Genomic DNA, 18,122 nt, shown 5'->3' with positions numbered 1-18,122 from the left:
ATAAAATGATTTACTTTTTAATTTTTATTTTACCATGATCAATGTTTTAAATGATTAATTTTAAGATTTAAAATAAGATTTCATTTATAAACTCATAACATGTTCTACTTATATATTATATAATGAATGAGACTTTTAAAAAAATCAAGAAAATCCGAGCATTCCGTGTTAATTTACTTACCTTAATTATCATTGGTCATTTACATTATTTTGTTAAAACATCCTGATTGTACACACAAGTATTCTGAAGATGATGTTAAAAAGATATTAGTCATTGAGTTTCTGATTGACAATACTGTATCTATGTGGTTTTGTGGGATCAGGTCTTCCAACAATCCGTTGAGCACCATTCCAATGGGTATCAAATGCTCCCTGTTATTAGCAGACCTATTTTAGTAATTATATGAAGCAGAAATAATTTAAAATCTTGTATACATGTACTTTAAAAGAAAATACACCATTTGCTGTGGTCTTCAAACCGACATTTAGATACTGATGACGTATTCTCAGTTAAAACAGTTATTTCCATTCATTTGTCGACAAGGTATATCCCGGTGAGCTCAAGATAAAAGATAACACAGAGACCGACACATCACGAGAAGTTTCATATTTAGATATTTTACGAGAAAAGACGTTAATGGTAATTTAATTTGACAGTTATACGTGATGATTTTGACCTACCCATAAAAGTCAACTTCCCTTGCTTATGTAGAAATATCCTTATCACCTGCATACAAGGTTTAACTCTCCGTTCGGAAGGGAATATTCACTTTTCCATGGCGCCTGATCCCACCTTTAATGTTTTAGAGGTCCGTTATTCGATACGCAGGAGCATGCTCTACGAATACACAGTTTTTGAAACGATATAAGTTATTGACAAACAATGAAACAAGATCATGAACAGTCCTGTTTAAATTCATCATAACCTAAGTTCTATGGTCGTTACAATGACCTTTTCAGCAAATACAATCTATCATTAATTCAAATGCTAACTGAGGTTTTTAAAATACTAATTGTTAGGTAATTATTCTCACACTGAATTGTCAACGGAATTTTGTATTAGTTCCCGATCATGACTAGGAGATGCTAACTCCTCCATGGCACCTGGTCCCATCTCTGATGTTTAAGAGGTCCGTGTTTGCTCTGCTTCTGATTTGTATTGTTCAAATGTACTTTTGATCTTGAATACGGTTCGTTATTTCCATGTTTTGGAGGTCCATGTTTGCTCTGCTCCTATTTTGTTATTACCAGACCTATTTTTATATTCATATGAAGTAGAATTTGTGCAAAATCTTATGCGTGAAAAGAAGAAAACACTTGCTGCGGCCTTCAACTCGACATTTAGATATATCGACGACGTATTGTCAATTAACAATGGTAATTTCCATTCCTATGTAGATACGATATATCCTGGTGAGCTTGAGATAAAAGATACCACAGAGTCTGACACATTTGTTTCATACTTGGATATTTTTCTTGAAAAAGACATTAATGGTAATCTAACAACCAAGCTCTATGATAAACATGATGACTTTTCTATCGTCAATTTCCCTTACTTATGCAGCAATATACCTTCATACAGAGTTTATATATCTCAGTTGATTCGATATGCAAGAGCATGCTCTACGTATCAACAATTTCTAAAAGGAGGTATATTATTGACAAGCAAGTTGATGAAACAAGAATATCAGCAGTCTCGTTTAAAGTCATCATTTCGTAAGTTCTATGGTCGATACAACGTTCTTGTCAGCAAATACAATTTATCATTGAGTCAAAAGCTGACTGACATTTTTCATATTAATTGTTAGTCCATTTCTGTATTTATATACTGAATTGACGACGGATTTCCACGTTATTTCCCGATCATGACAAGGAGCACACGGCGGGTGTGGCAGGTCAGCAGGGGATGCTCACTCCCCCATGGCACCTGATCCCACCTCTGATGTTTTGGAGGTCCGTGTTTGCTCTGCTCCTATTTTGTATTGTTTTATGGACTTTGATTTTGAATACTGTTTGTTATCTCCACATCTTTCTTGTATCGTCTGATGTAGTTTTGAGCCTGAATACTTTTCTTTATCACCATATGTTTTGTCGATACATCTCACTATAAATACGGCACTTCAATTTTGTCCAAAGTATTTTTGGCTGAAGCAACAATCAAAACTGACGAGTTAAAGTTTCATGTGTATTTCAGATCAATTTATGGGTAAGTATTTATAAAAGGTTATATTTTTTCCTCACTCTCTGTGCTTTTGTATTTTTTTCCAGTAGAAAATGATTTAATTTTTAACGGTCTTTAAATTAACCGGAAATTACAGAGGGGTCAGGTGCCTTAGAAGAATAAGTATCCCTGTTGTACGGGCACTTCCGTAGTGTGTTTAAATGTAATGAACAGTAAATTACAATATATTAATCTCTTTTATTATTGATTTCATTCTAATTGCCTATTCTTGTGATGAAAGGACAGACTTAAAGGAGATAAACTGATAAAAGGACTCTAACCTGGGTACAAAATGTCGCATTTTGGTCTGGTTATTGGGTGGTGTTTGGCTACCTCTCCTAACTTAATCGATACGGAGCCTGGAACACAATCACATAGCAGACATTATCAGACAGTGTTTAGGATAGAATTACCGTAATATTCTCTACAGATATATAGAGCTTGATAACGGCACACTAGGACTTGTTTAATAAAAGTTTACCGGACTTATAATTAAAAAGGAAATGCGGTGTATCCTATTTCCATAAGTAACATGGAAGGTGCATTAAACACAGTATGTATTCAATGTTTCTCATATGATTTAATAAAACACATAAATCACATTCGTATGTATTACATATACCAGTATGTTTACCAGCAACTGATATCAGACATTTTCTTGCATTAGATACATGTCTTTCTTCTTCACCTGTGTATGACTTTCGGGGTGGTATGATTAGACGACAATGTTATATGAACAGCTCCCAAGACCATGGATTGAGAACAGACTGAAATCAACAATTAGATTTTTAATATCTTGAGTATCCTTTAAAATATTCGCTTAATTTTGCAGTTCTGTATGTCATTTTTATTCAAACATACGGTGAAAATTTCATTTCATTATCGAAATTATTTCAAAGGATATATGTTGTTTGTCTTAAATCTGTTCTCATTTTATGGTCTTGAGACCAGATCACATTAATTTATTGTGAAAATATGATGCTGCTTTATTAAAATTTTCCTGATTAATCATTTTGGGTTGAAGGAAATGGAGAATTTAATGAGTAACAAAAATTTCATTTGGTGCTAAAACACAGGTGCATCATACACTGGTAACACTTTTTATAATTGACTCTATTGTCATCCTCGCTGTGGGAGCCCTGTCAAATTTTATACAATAAATTATATGGAGATAATGAACAGTACTCAAGCTCAAAGGTCCATTAAACAATACAAAATTGGAGCAGAGTAAATACAGACCTCCAAAACATCAGAGGTGGGATCAGGTGTCATGGAGGAGTGAGCATCCTCTGCAGACCGGTCACACTTGCCGTGTGCTCCTGTCATGATCAGGAAAGTCCGTTGACAATTCAGTGTATATATATTACAGTAAATATGTGTAATCAGGAATTTCATGCATTTCCTGAATTTTAGGAAATACATGAAATTCCTATTCTGCTTAGGAAATACGTGTATTTACTGACTTCAGTTAGGAAATACACATATTAACTTAATTTTCTTCAATACTTCTTACTCGTATTTTCTGACTGTGTTTTGGTGAGATAATCTAAAATATAAATCATAAAATATGAAAGATGCACATTACATTCAATGTTTATATCGGTTAGCTTTTCATGTGAATAAATATTATTCTGAATAAACCTTTATTTGTAGAATTAAAAATGCCAAAATAAACATGATGATAAAATTTTTTTTTAAAAATTGTAAAAACTGGTTCAAATACATCATTCTGATGTTGAAAGCTCCAAAATAATTACTTCCTTATAAATATATTTGAATTGTGAATATCCGGGACTAACAGTCAGCATGAAAAACGTCAGTCTGCGTTTGACTTGATTTGCTGACAAGGTCATTGTATCGACCATAGAACTTACGAAAATGATACCTTTAAATGAGAATCTGAGAAAGCTGATAATCTTATTTTATCAACTTGTTTGTCAATAGCATTCCTCGTTTATAATAAGTTATACGTAGAGCATGCTCTTGCGTATCAAATCGACTGTGAGATATTAACCTAGTATGCGAGTGATTGGTAAGGCATCTCGTTGGCATAAAGCTTGTATGCTTGTTAGATTACCATTAATGTATTTGTCAAGTAAAATATATAGAACAGATATGTCAGACTATATGGTATCTTTTATGTCAAGCTCTCTGGAATGTATCGTATCGACATTAGAATGGAAATACAGCTGTATCCATTGTTAATTGACAATACGTCGTCGATATATCTAAATGTCGAGTTGAAGGCCACAGCAAGTGTGTTCTTCTTTTCACATTTAAGATTTTGGACAATATCTTCTTCATATGAATACAAACATAGGTCTGATAATAACGGAGCGCAGTTGATATCCATGGGAATTCCATGAGACTGTTAGAGAACTTGGTCTCCAAAAAACACAAAGATACTGTCTATCAGACACTCAATCATCTTTTTTAAAATTATCAACTGCAGAGTACTTGTGTGTAAAATCAGAATTTTTTTTAACAAAACGATTTTGCAAATGACCGATGACAAGGTAAGTAAATTTACGAGTTCTATTTTATTGAAAAAGCAGCTGTCAATGATATCAAAAAGCCGGAACTTTGATTTATCGTAGGGAATGGCTAACAACATGTACATGTATATAAAGTTGAAAAGTCGTAAGTGTTAATGCTGTTGATTTTGGTAAAATTTTGTGATTTCAAATTGCTTAGAAGTTCCTTAGAATTTTTAAGTATCCATGCACTCTGATTTACACCACTTCTCAAATATATTGTTGCACAGTACTCCTAGAGTTTCTCCTTCACTACTGTCAATATTTTAGTGAGGAGTAAAGAAAACGGCTCGGTAGAAAATTTACTGGAGCCCGCTATTCATCTTTGTTTATGATTTTTAAGAAGTTTTGGAATCTAATATAGATATGGTGATTCAAATTCATTCTGGTTGTAAGGAATATTAAAAATATTCAAATAATTTATGAGCTGGGGAAATTTTACAAATCTTGTTTGTTTTTCCAATCGCTCAACTAATCACTTGAACCAATCTATGATAAATAACTTGTAATACGTGTATTTTAGGTATGAACTGAATCATTGCGGTTTTTATAATATAACTATCTTTAGGGATGTCAAATCGGTCAATTTTTAATACTCGGTTACTCGGACGTTTTTCCGATCGAGTACCCGGGTACTCGGTAAAAGTGTAAATAAATATGAACAAGTAAATTGATGAATGTAAAACATTGTAAACACTTGTAGAAATAAAACCACATGCTCTGATAGGAGGTTTACACGTAAAATTAATGCATTTCTGTTGTAACACTGATTAGAACTTCGTGCCCGACGAAATTTAATACAACACTTATTTAAGTTCAATTTATTTATCAGATAAACACAAAAAGTAAAATCGTAAGTGGTTCATGGTGTTTTTGTTTTTTAAAAAAAAATCTACTACGTAATTGTAATGTAACTCTTTGTTGCATTTGACGTCAAGGTATGTATCAGTCGTACAGTTTGACTTGAACTTGACCAAGTTCTAACAGAGCCGATTTACGATTTTCGTATACTTTTCGATCCTAGATTTTATAGTATCACGGGACGGTATTTTGTAGCTTGGTGCAACGATGGACATCATTTTTTAAAAGCCTTTGCGGTCCACTATTTGTACATGTATTGGCATGTAATCAAACACAACCATATCAACAGTCGCGCGTGTGATATCATCTGTCTCTATTCCCGAGAATTTACGGCTTCTCGGAGAATTGACAAAATTATCTAATTTATTTAATCATAACAGACCTTGAAAGATGTTCAGCGAAAACAAATAATTAAAGGAAATTAAAAAATAAGGGTAGAAGACAGCCGAAGGTGAGAAAAGCCAGGTAACAGGTGCTTGGTCACGATAATTACTGTATAAACATTGCCACGGGCGATAACGGTCATTTAGAGGAGTAGGAAACCCTAATTACTGTATGTACAAGTGCAATGAGTATTTTACGTTTTAAAAAAGATTGTTTAATGCATTAATAAATAAGCTCAGAAATATTCAAAAATATACATCCGAGTAACCGAGTACCGATATTAGTATTCGATACTCGGACGTTCAATCGAGTACCCGGTTAACCGGGTACTCGTTGACATCCCTACTATCTATGAAAGCTTTTATTTGATTGGTGCTTCTCAAAAGAAACATCCTAAATACGTAGAGCGAAATTTGTCAGGGGTCCCAGAGCATAGTGTTGACTCAGGACCGCAGGCATTGCGAGGATACTTTGTTGTATCACATCTCATTCACTGAAAAAAAATAAGTAGTGAAAGTCACGAAGAAGACTAGTAAATTTACTGTCCATACAATCACTACCTTAAAAGTAGTTTTACTAGGCATTCGGTAGATTTACTAGATAATATTAGTAAATCTAAGAATTTGTGAGTAACTTTCACTAGGTATTTAAGTATCTTTACGACCATTACTCCACTTTTCACTATCTTAGCTAGTAAACAGAGTGATTACTAATCATGAAGAATGCTTTACTAGGCATACTAGTTAAATCAACTAGGTTTTTCTTTCAGTGTTGTTAAGGTGTTAACCGTCTATTCGTAGCTCTCTGTGTCAATCTGTAGAGAGCTTTTCAATATGCAATTGCATTATGTAAAATATCTTATTTCAATAATAAAAAGGGGGCGTCAAGTTAATATACATCCCGTATTAATTTAGAGATGTCAAGTTTGCTTAATATAGAATTTAAAGCATATTAATTTCTCTTACACACTTGGTATGACTTCAGAAAAGTGAAATATCATTGGTCTGAATTCGTATACAGAATTCGCCAATTTTTTTTTTTTTTTTTATAATGAGACAGTGGTTAACAATGGTCGAAAATTTTGAAATCAGTTTAATTATTTTAAATATGGCTTCCTTTCTCTAAACTTACGAGACACAAATACATATAGTGTTCCCGGGCGTCAGCTTAAAGAGTAGAGTCTTCACAAGCATACCATATTAAGGTGTTTCCATGTTTTCTAAGAATACTTTGATGTATTATTATTCTAGCTCCCTCTTTTTAGTTTAGAATGTTTTTGTAGCATGTAATATCTAGTGCAAATTTTGCATTCATATTAATTAGGCCTACGTTAATCACAGGCAAGTGACGATACATATCTTTCTTACTTCATAATGTGAAATTTAGGCATGGAGTTAAATTTTTAAAGTAAAAATAGGTATACTGCTACTTAGTTACAGTTTTAATCTTTTTTCAATTAGTCCTAGACTTGAAACAAATTTAGAGAAGTTATAATCCGATTTATGGACCTATTTTCGGAAATTATTTGACAATACTGGTGCCATGGCATCTGTTACAGATTTTCAATGCACTTGTTTTGAAGATTGGTTGGATTCAAAGAAAAAACATGATCTAGCATTGGTTTGATTCAAAGAAAAAATCACGATTGTGTTAATTTTTAATTAGCACTGTTGGCATTTGCAATTAATAAAAAAAAATAATCTGGAAAAATTAATATTGCTCATCTGACTGTTTCCAAGAGATCAGACCAAATATGGTTCAAACATAGCCTACATCAGGATATTCACATCTCTTCGTTGTTCTCTGCTTACAAATACATGTACTGAGTAATTATGTTACCACTATTACGTACTATAAAATAAGATGGATGAAGATATCACCCCAAGATCATGAAACAGACTTAGACTTAAGTAAAACTTTCAATCGCCTGTAAAATTTTTACTAGTATTAATTAATTAATTGATCTCAAAATTTGCAAAAATTTTTTCATATGGAAACAACAAGTCTGCTTATAATAGGAAGGAGCCGGTACTCATTGGAATTCTATAAGATCGTTGGAAGACATGGTCTCCAAAAACTACGTAGATAGCTGTATTGTCAATCAAAATCTTTTTAATATCATTTTGCAAAAGACTAATGACAAGGTTAGTAAATCTACGATTTCCATTTTATTGAAAAGGCAGTTGTTACTGATGTCACAGAGTCTGGACTGGGGGGGGGGGGGGGGGGTTGATGGGATAACGGGTAAGTGGAACAATTTGGTGTTATTGATTTTGGTAAAATTTTGTGATTTCGAATTTTCTGAAAGTTTCCTTGGAATTTCTGAGAATCCACATGATTTACACGTCTAATTGTAATGAAGTTGTAAAACACTTCAATGCTGTGAATATTTAGTGAGGAGTAAAAAGGAAGAGGGGGGGGGGGGGGCTTGGTAGAATATTTACAGGAACCCATTGTATAATTATACAGTATATATTTGTAAGAATTCTTATGAATATGACGTTTAGGAATCCTGAATATATAGGCATAGTAATTCAAATTCAGTTTTATAATGAAACATATGAAGATAACGAACAGTATTCAAGATCAAAAGTCCATAAAACAATAAAAAATTGGAGCAGAGCAAACACGGACCTCCAAAACATCAGAGGTGGGATCAGGTGCCATGGAGGAGTAAGCATCCCCTGCTGACCGGTCACACCCGCCGTGTGCTCCTTGTCATGATCGGAAAATAACGGGAAAAAAATCATCGTCAGTTCAGTGTATAAATAATGGTCTAACAATTAATATGAAAAACGTCAGCTAGCATTTGACTCGATGATATATTGTATTTGCTGACAAGGTTATTGTATCGACCATAGAACTTACAAAATGATGAATTAAAACGAGACAGCTTATATTCTTGTTTCATCAACTTGTTTGTCAATAATTTACCTCGTTTTAGAAATTGTTCAAACGTAGAGCATGCTCTCGCGTATCGAATCAACTGAGATATATAAACTCCGTATGTAGGTGATGAAGGTATATTGCTGCATAAGTAAGGAAAGTTGACGAATGAAAAGTTAAAGTCATCACGTTTATCATAGAGCTTGGTTGTTAGATTACCATTAACGTCTTTTTCAAGTAAAATATCCAAATATGAAACAAATGTGTTAGACTCTGTGGTATCTTTTATCTCAAGCTCACCGGGATATATCGTATCGACATAAGAATGGAAACAACCAGTATCTTTGGAAATAACATGTATCTTTGTTTGTAAGGATTCCTATGAACTCAAAATACAATCCAACTTTAAATTTGCAAACAAGTCATTAATTTCAGTCACGATAATTGTATTCTTGTACTTGTTTGTATGAGCCAAAATATGAATAGGAAAGTATTTAAGGGCATGGGACCTTTAGTTACTGTTTTAGAAGTCAAGTTCACAAAGAATGATTCAGAAATATGCCAGACTCAAATATATGTGTATACGACGTAAGAAGTTAATATTCAACCAGAACCACCATGTTACAAACGTCAAATTTAGTTTCTGTTTTGAATATGAATAAAATATACTTTAAAAATATCAAGATTTTTTTTTTAAAAAAGTTCCTATCATCTTGTGCATGGTTAGCGACTAATTGACAATTATTCATTCGATTCCTTAGACTTAATTAGAGCTATTCTTATTTAATGGGCGAATTTTTAAAATGTCCAATTGCAGAGTATTTTAGGGAGTGGGAAGGGGACTTCTGCATAATATATAAAACAAAACATTTCCTATTTACATCGATGCTTCAAAGTCATACTGTATTAAGATCATCATTAATGGCTTTTTTTTTTATAACAAAACATTAAAGATATTTTTACAGAGGAATTCTAATCTTGTCTGTAAATTGACCAAGACTGGCTCTGTTATTGGACAAGTCTCCACGCCTTGCCTTATTAATATATCTACTGAATAGACTTACCAAGGAAACGTTCGGGTAGAATTACCGATGTAGTCCTTCCATAGAGCTATAGTCAGTTTATTTAAATGCCTCGCAGAACTCTAAGGATTAGTGGTCTTGGAAATATGGCTAATGCCTTGGAATAGTTGTGGGTATCATATTCCCAGAATTATTATACAAGTCATATTAAACACGACGTGTACTCATTTTTTCACTTATCATATAACATATAATCTTACAAGTATAAATAAAATTAACATCAGGCATTGAACTTTGTATAAAAAAGAAAAAAAAATGATGACAACAACACTTCATTTGGGTCTGATTTTTAGAGTATTATTCTCCATAAAATAGCATATGAAGTAAATTTACAGTATGGGTGAACATTAATTTCAAAACTTTCAACATAACCAACAAACTTAAAAACTTTGCAGTCAATGTTTTTTAACTATATAAACAGCAACTGACATCGAGCATTGTAAATATACAAAATTGCAATATCACTGAAAATTAAAGGACTCTTGTATAAAACTGCTTCAACATCATATCACATCATAATTTAATGACAAAGTTTGAGAAAATTCCTAAGTAACGATGATACAAACCATAATGGCTAAACAAAAAGTTATGGCAATGCAACACTGCTGGTTCTCATTGAATTTTCTTTGTATATATTCTTTGAATATTTCCTTTTCTTTAGGGCTTTTGACAGACAAAGTAATAATTACTATTATCACACTCGTAGTGTATAAAAAGCCCGTTGGGATCATAAGTTGGAATATGAATACAATTTTCTGATGTGTCATTCTTTGGATAGCCACTCGACCAAAAGGTCGAAGGAATCGGGCTTCCATCCTTGAACCGGAAATCCATTTCTTGTTCATCGTCACTTCCGTCGATCAGGAAGGATGGTGCCCACCCTGTAGGTGTAATAGCTAAAATGAAAATCACTGTAAAATCAGTGTGTGAAAGATTTTTTAGTTCAACTCCAGTTAATACAATGAATAATCATAGAAACAGTTACTATTCAGGTTTTTTCTCAATACTTTACCAAAATCGGGATATGACAACACGGCACTTCTCTTGGCAACCGTGTCTATGGTAACCAATGAACCGCCATATGCAGCACACACTTGCTGTGCTGTCGATCTGTTGCCTTTTACGTCCGATCTCCAGAAACACAAATTGGCAGGACGGTCGAACAGAAAAGGAGCACTGCATTCCGCTAAAATACGGAGATCAAATATTTAATTATAGCCAAGAATGATTTTCTTTTAAAACTTTTTAACAGTGAGGCCAAAAGTCAGATTAATTTTATCTATTCACAGCCATATGCTATCATTAGCCTAGTTTAAATAGTACTTCATATAGAAAATTATGCATATAATAGTTGTTATAGAGACTCTAAATTTCTTCACTGCTATCTAGTACGTATTTTAATTTCATCTGCGTTTTGATTGATATTAGCATCGTACGTGGGTTTTGGAATCCATACGCTAGGAATCCAGAGGAGTTTCGAACGGTCATGGAGTCCAGTTTTTCATCTTGTGCAATGCAGGTGGCGCTGGTTTCCTTGTAAAAATGGGATAGACAGCGCGTATCTGCTGTACACTCTAGTGCACACTGCATCCTACTGACAGGTGCCCGCATCCATAAATATGTGTCGTCCTTCACTTTGTCGTTAAGACTTACATCTGTAATCCATAACCCCTCAATTCCGCCAGGAGGAACAATACCTATAACGAAGGGTCATTGATAACAGTTTCAATTAGTTGAAATATTACCTGAAAATTATTAATGCTGCCCGCGTCCAACCGAGTTTTTATAAGTTAATTTTAATGTGGATCCTATTTATTCTTCTTGAAATATTTCAGGCATTGCATTCAGACTTTTGAAGGCAGGGTTTCTTTTGCTGAACAAAAGGATAAATTGCGTTGACAAAAAATGAAATACTTGTTCTAATAGATATGATAAAAGAAAAAAAAATACTTGTTTAAAAACGTTCATGTTACAGTGTGGAGTATCAGTGCTTATGATAGACTTACTAAGGGCACAGTGCCTAGCAACTGGGGGTGTCGCGTTGTCAAGGAGTATTCGAGTACTCGATTATCGCTCGGCTACTGATCTTACTCAGTTACTCATTTAAAATTGCAATTTAATAGTAATTTTATAGTTAGGTGATAAAAAAATATTTTGTGTCTAAGCTGAGTCGACTTTTCTCCCATGAATCTGTATCAAATTATGAATGCAAATTTATACATGTGCATATACGTAATTTAGAAATCTGATCAGTGCGTAATCTAACTTTTAATGTCAAATTATTTCAAAATTGAATTTGTTATTTGTATCTTTTATCATTAAACTTCAAGGCAAACTACATCAGTTTCTTTGTTTAACAGAAATATGTAGGTCATTTAATGATTAAAGGAGCATGGACACAGTTTCAACTAAATTTTTAAAACCAATTTTAATGCTTACAATTCCTACCTAAGGCATCATCTATTGATTAGCAAAAATGTGGACATAATTTGTTGATTAACAAACAAGATACAGAACTTAAAAGTTCTTCATAATGTAAACAAGGCTCGTGCCTTGTTTTTGTTTACATATAGAAAATATCATATTTATAACAAATTGAAATTCAGCAAGTCAATAGTAACTGTCGAATCGTATTTAAAATTAACTTTTATTTGAAATTATCCACTTTGAACGAACATATATTAGTATATTAAACTGTGTAAACAAAAACATGACACAGACCTTGTTTCTATAACAAAGGTTTGGAGCTCTAAATCTGTCTTGTATCTCGACAACTGATGTTCAAATTTTTGATGATCATTAGAAAGACCCTAGTTAAATATTTGTAAAAATGGGGAAAAAAATAAATTTTGAAATTTATCTGAAACTGTGTCCATGCCCCTTTAATATACACCTGTTGTACAAACATTTTAAAAAGCACTAAAAATGAAAACTAACCTGGGAAGAATTATTTTAACAAATACTCTATTATTGCTAGACTTCCAGTAGAAAAACTGCACTTTTAAAATCGATGTATATTGTTAATATTAAATAACTCAAAAAAAAAAAAGAAAGAAAGAAAAAGGAACAACAACAAGGACGACAACAACAAAAAAAAAAACAAAGAGATTTATATTAATTTTATCAGGAAATAGTTCAACCAACAAAATTATTTGTTTGCCTCCAAGATTTTAACTTTATTTAAAAAATAATATATGTGGACTCATATGTAGCACTTTTTAACTGCCTATTGAAAATGGGAGATGGGATGGTATTCAGAAAGAACAAAGGACTTACACATTATGTGATCTTTTTAAAATTGGTGATGAATTTTATTATGTTTTGAATGCATACAACAAAAGAAATAAAGATTAAAGCGGATAGACAATAATATAATCTCGAATTTCCTGCAAACGGACCAAATACAGTACAACTGTTTCCAAATGCGAACTGTTGAGTATTGAAAAACCATTCTGTGGATGCAAGATGGTGCCTGCTTTTTATTTTTCATACCTTCGAGTGAAATACATGGACAACGAACAGTACTCAAGCTAAAAAATCCACAAAACAATACAAAATAGGAGCAGAGCATACAAGGGCCTCCAAAACATCAGAGGTGGGATCAGGTGTCATGGAGGGGTGAGCATCCCCTGCCGAACGGTCCCACCCGCCGTGTGCTCCTTGTCATTATCAAAAAATAACGGAAAAACTTCAATAAAAACATTTTTAATGTTGGTATTTACAAAGTTTTTTTTTCGGCCACGTCACCAGATTTTAAACATTTTTATTTAATATATTGTGAAGTTATGTAGAACACCGTGCCATAGCGTTACTATGATGCAATTATTCCGTAACGTATGATGAAACGATTCCTTATGGAGTTTTAACATGGAGATTTGACCAAGGTAAGTTAATGTCGTAGTTGTATGTCTTAAACGCAAAATAGCCCAAATTGTGTTAGCCGTTGCATTATAGGAATGACACAGGCATCTGTTGGCATAACGGACAATGTCCAGTGATGCGCCGTTTTCTTAAACACTTTGCACTTTCATAATGAAGAGGCTTAAAAGTTCGATTAAATCATAGAACTTTTTTTTCCCAATCAAGTTACAAGATCAGCTACAAGTTTACCATCATGAAAATTCGTTGATTTTCCATTTCACTCAAGAATTGTGATGAAAATATTTATTTAATCACTTCTAACATGGGTTTTTAGAAGTAACGTGCGATGCAAGTATTCTTTAACGATCGTATTATTAGACCAATGTGTTGGATTTCTTTACTAGTATCTCCTTACCCAACTCCGAAAAGAAGAAAATTTTCTACCCCATTTAAATCCAAAAATCGACATGTTGATACCCCAAACAGAAACACTGTAAAAACTCCACAAAATACACTATCCTGTAACCAAGCGCCTATCTCAGTTGGACTCTACCTAGGGCACCAAGACTGAACAAGGACACACCTTGGCATACACCCCCACCCCCAATAATTTGTTACGAATCCGACTGCCTAGTTATGTACGATAAATTCAAATAGAAAACTTTAATTTAAAAATAATTTTGGGAGAGCGTAATGAATCATCAAACTTGGCAACAAATACATAAAATTAAGTGTTCTCTGAATACATGCAATAATACCTCAGCTCGCGGGTTAGGGAAAACTGGCAAAATCAAACGATAGACCCTAATCACAGTTTCTTTTTTTATCTATACAAAATTTTATTCACAAATAAAAGTGAACTGGGCTTGGACAACAGGCAAAGTCTATTTTAGCCCTCTCCCTGCTATGCCTTTACCACCGTGCCATACCGTTCCCATGATGCAATTATTCCGTAACGTATAATGAAAGGATTCCTTATGGAGTTTTTACAGTGTTTCTATTTGGGGTATCAACATGTCGATTTTTGGATATAAATGGGGTATAGAAAATTTTCTTCTTTTCGGAGTTGGGTAAGGGGATGAAATGACTTTATTCTTGCTGTGCTTTTTTTCTTTTAGCCGTTCTATAGTCAAGTTTTGCTTTTTTCTTAACCATTTGGGATTCTGTGATACAAAGAAAGCAATGAATAATTTTATTACCCTACTTTGAAACGTGTCCTAGTAAAGAAATCCAACACATTGGTCTAATAATACGATTGTTAAAGAATACTTGCATCGCACGTTACTAATGATGGGAATCGTTGCATCATACGTTACTTCTAAAAACCCACGTTATGATTAAATAAATATTTTCATTTTTAATGATTTGTAGCTGATCTTGTAACTTGATTGGGAAAAAAAGTTCTATGATTTAATCGAACTTTTAAGCTTCTTCATTATGAAAGTGCAAAGTGTTTAAGAAAACGGCGCATCACTGGACATTGTCCGTTATGCCAACAGATGCCTGTGTCATTCCTATAATGCAATGGCTAACACAATTTGGGCTATTTTGCAAGACATTTTAAACCTTGGTCAAATCTCCATGTTAAAACTCCATAAGGAATCATTTCATCATACGTTACGGAATAATTGCATCATAGTAACGCTATGGCACGGTGTAGAATGTAGTTTTCATATTATATCTGAGATTCCATGTTTAAAATATAGACTTCGTGAAATTGCAACGTTCTTAAATTTTGATAAATATTTGTCTATTTGAACAACAGTTAATTAAATGATGAGGCCACCCTTGACCCAAAAAAATAAAATATGGATTATAATCTACAGTTCCCTCATTACATAAAATTGAACCTTTGGATCAGGAGTTGGTTTCTGTGCAAATTTTGCAAAAAATAAAAGAAAAAGAGATGAAATTTTTGTTGTTTTTTTTTTTATAATTCAAACTCGATGAGAATGCCGCAACTCAAGGTGTCATAATACATGGACAACCGAGAAAACCACGTCATTTAAAAATAGATAGTCCTAATAAAATTTAATGTACCTGGTATATTCAACTAAAATTAAGAGGTTTTGTTTTTCCAGAAATTCACAGGGCCAAGAAAAAATCCCTATGAACATCAGTTGCAAAAATCGATACATTCTCGTCACAACCATTTTTGGTAAATCCATGACCACATCATGATGGATGATATTAAATGTGATCTATCTATTTCACCATATTTCTTTACATCTTGTTTCTTATAGACTTTTGTCTTTAGAATTTACATTAGTGCTTTGTTAGACTGGTTATCACACCTACAGATAAACTCATGTTGTCTGAAGTTTTTTTTTTTAATTCCTAGGATTATTTTGAATATTAATCCCTTGTATAAAAGTTGGGTGTTGTAGAAATACTGCGGAAATAACCATTGTCTTCATTAAAATTATGTAATAAATGTCATCATTTTTATCATCTGATGTATCCTTAAGCGCTCGTTTCCTCCTCGTCAAATCTGCCCACCTCTTATGTCATGTCAGGTTATAATGTAACGAAGCCTCACTTAAAAGATTCACTTGATTTTGCTTCTAGAAAATAATTGGAAGTATTTTTTGTACTCAGTCCCCCATTGTCTTGGTAAGGCTTTCAAATCACGAGTATTTAAAAAAAATGTCTCAAATGTACACCAAGAAATTTGTAACTTAAAATACTCTAAAATTATCTGTTCATTATTTTTTTTTTATTTTGTGTACTATTCGATATTAGTCACAGTTAATTATAATACATAATAATTCCATCAAACAGAGAATAATGATATTCAGTTTTTTCCTTATATATAAATAAAATCATCAGGAATATATTACCTGTTGAAAATTCATCGTTCACTTTCCTGAAGACAAAAAGTCAAGTACTAAATCATGCAATATCCTTTAAAAAGTGTTCATATTTAATTTAATTTTATTAATAATATTAAGTTCTAAGGGGTAGTGGGCATATGCATTCGGTACTTTTAATTTCTAAAGCTTCAAACATTAACAATTGATTAAAGATATTTTGCAAAATACATGTATTCACATATTTTCCTCTCGTTGACATTAGATATACATGTGTTCAAAAGAATTAAATGGATTCATTTGTCTGAGTAAATGGATAGTTTGTTCTAGGTCTGCAGACTTTATATGAATTTTATTAAATATTATCACTTGTCTTAAAATAAAAGTTGTGAATAAAAATATTCAAAGCAACCTTGTTAGTTAGGTATGCAATTTATCATTAAAAGATAACATCCGAAATGATTGATGCATACAAGATTTTTTTTTTCAAAACTATTTTGTATAAATTATTAATTGATAAGTTTTAACAGACGATGCTTTTTGATTTTTTGTATTTTTTCTGTTTATCGCAGATGATTATCATCTTTGATAATTAAAAAGAATAACAAATAAAGGGAGAACTGAGAATCAAAGCATTTTAAAGTTATTCTTGTCGCAATAATATTCACTTTGATTTGGCTAGAGTTTATGATTTAAATATAAAATATGAAAATAACTTAATCTGTAAAAGAAATGTGAAAGGCATTTCAAAACAGCAAAAACATTTTCAGAAATAAAAATAATAATAATAAACATGTGATTTCAAATTATTAAAGTTTTGTTCAGTTTGAGAATACATGACCATTTCTGCAATGATCAAGCAAATGTGTGTATTTAAGAAGAAAAAATATGAGGAACTAATTACCGTTAATGTTCTTAAATGATTAAATTAACACAGAACAGAATTTTTAAAAACTTGAAGAATGTGCAGTCTGTATTAAAATAATCTTGACCTTTTTTTGAGTAATTGATAAAGATAACTTACCGATCACAATCTTGCTGAATTCCAGAGAAAGAAGAAAAACAACGATTTCATTCACCGTCCACTTCAAGAAATTGTTCTTCTGTCTCGCCATCATTTCTTTGACGACGATTCGGTATTCATAAAGCTCAGGTCTTCAGAAACTTCTCGTACTCTATACCTGCAATCAAGGATGCCTCGTCATATTATACCCACTTGATCGATAACAGTTAGAAAGTTATTTTTCTCAAGGACTTCAAAAGGGTATCAATTATATTAAGCTACAGAAATCTTAGGTCTTTTCATAATCTAAGTGATGCCAGCAGGATAATCGGGTGAATACTTTTTTCAGATATATTTAACACGTAATTTGGATAATTTGGTTGCAGTATTCGGTGACGGGTCGTGTAAAACTATTTAATGAAATAAAGAACGAGAACAGTAGGACGGTATTTATCTAACTAGGGGCCAGCGGCTACTCGG

The 18,122-nt window shown here is 32.6% G+C and overlaps 1 protein-coding gene across 2 annotated transcripts; it reads right to left on the bottom strand.

Annotated features, from left to right (window-relative positions):
- Nucleotides 1–10,169: 10,169 nt before the first annotated feature.
- Nucleotides 10,170–18,122, bottom strand: LOC134248559 (uncharacterized). 2 transcript variants are annotated; one of them, XM_062730975.1, is made up of 4 exons: nt 17,664–18,122; nt 11,405–11,665; nt 10,981–11,154; nt 10,170–10,849 (listed from the first exon to the last, which is right to left on the bottom strand). In XM_062730975.1, exons 1-4 carry the CDS (start codon nt 17,755–17,757, stop codon nt 10,626–10,628), a joined length of 753 nt encoding a protein of 250 aa, XP_062586959.1. In that variant the 5' UTR covers nt 17,758–18,122; the 3' UTR covers nt 10,170–10,625. The 2 variants fall into 2 exon arrangements, with proteins under 2 accessions (XP_062586959.1, XP_062586958.1); XM_062730974.1 differs by having other exon boundaries at nt 10,172–10,864; nt 17,664–18,114.

This window comes from Saccostrea cucullata, unplaced genomic scaffold (assembly GCF_032062105.1).
Source record: "Saccostrea cucullata isolate Sc308-1 unplaced genomic scaffold, CSIRO_AGI_Scuc_v1 ctg55, whole genome shotgun sequence".
Lineage (NCBI taxonomy): Eukaryota > Metazoa > Mollusca > Bivalvia > Ostreida > Ostreidae > Saccostrea > Saccostrea cuccullata.
This window is presented reverse-complemented; position numbering and strand designations above follow the sequence as displayed.

Bases quoted from the DNA above. Each gene is read 5' to 3' on its own strand.
- LOC134248559 (XM_062730974.1), bottom strand. From the start codon at position 17,757: ATGATGGCGAGACAGAAGAACAATTTCTTGAAGTGGACGGTGAATGAA. The intron at 11,155-11,404 runs GTACGATGCTAA...TCCGTATTTTAG, and splicing joins GTATGGATTCCAAAACCCAC to CGGAATGCAGTGCTCCTTTT. The intron at 10,865-10,980 runs GTAAAGTATTGA...TTTTCATTTTAG, and splicing joins GTTGTCATATCCCGATTTTG to CTATTACACCTACAGGGTGG.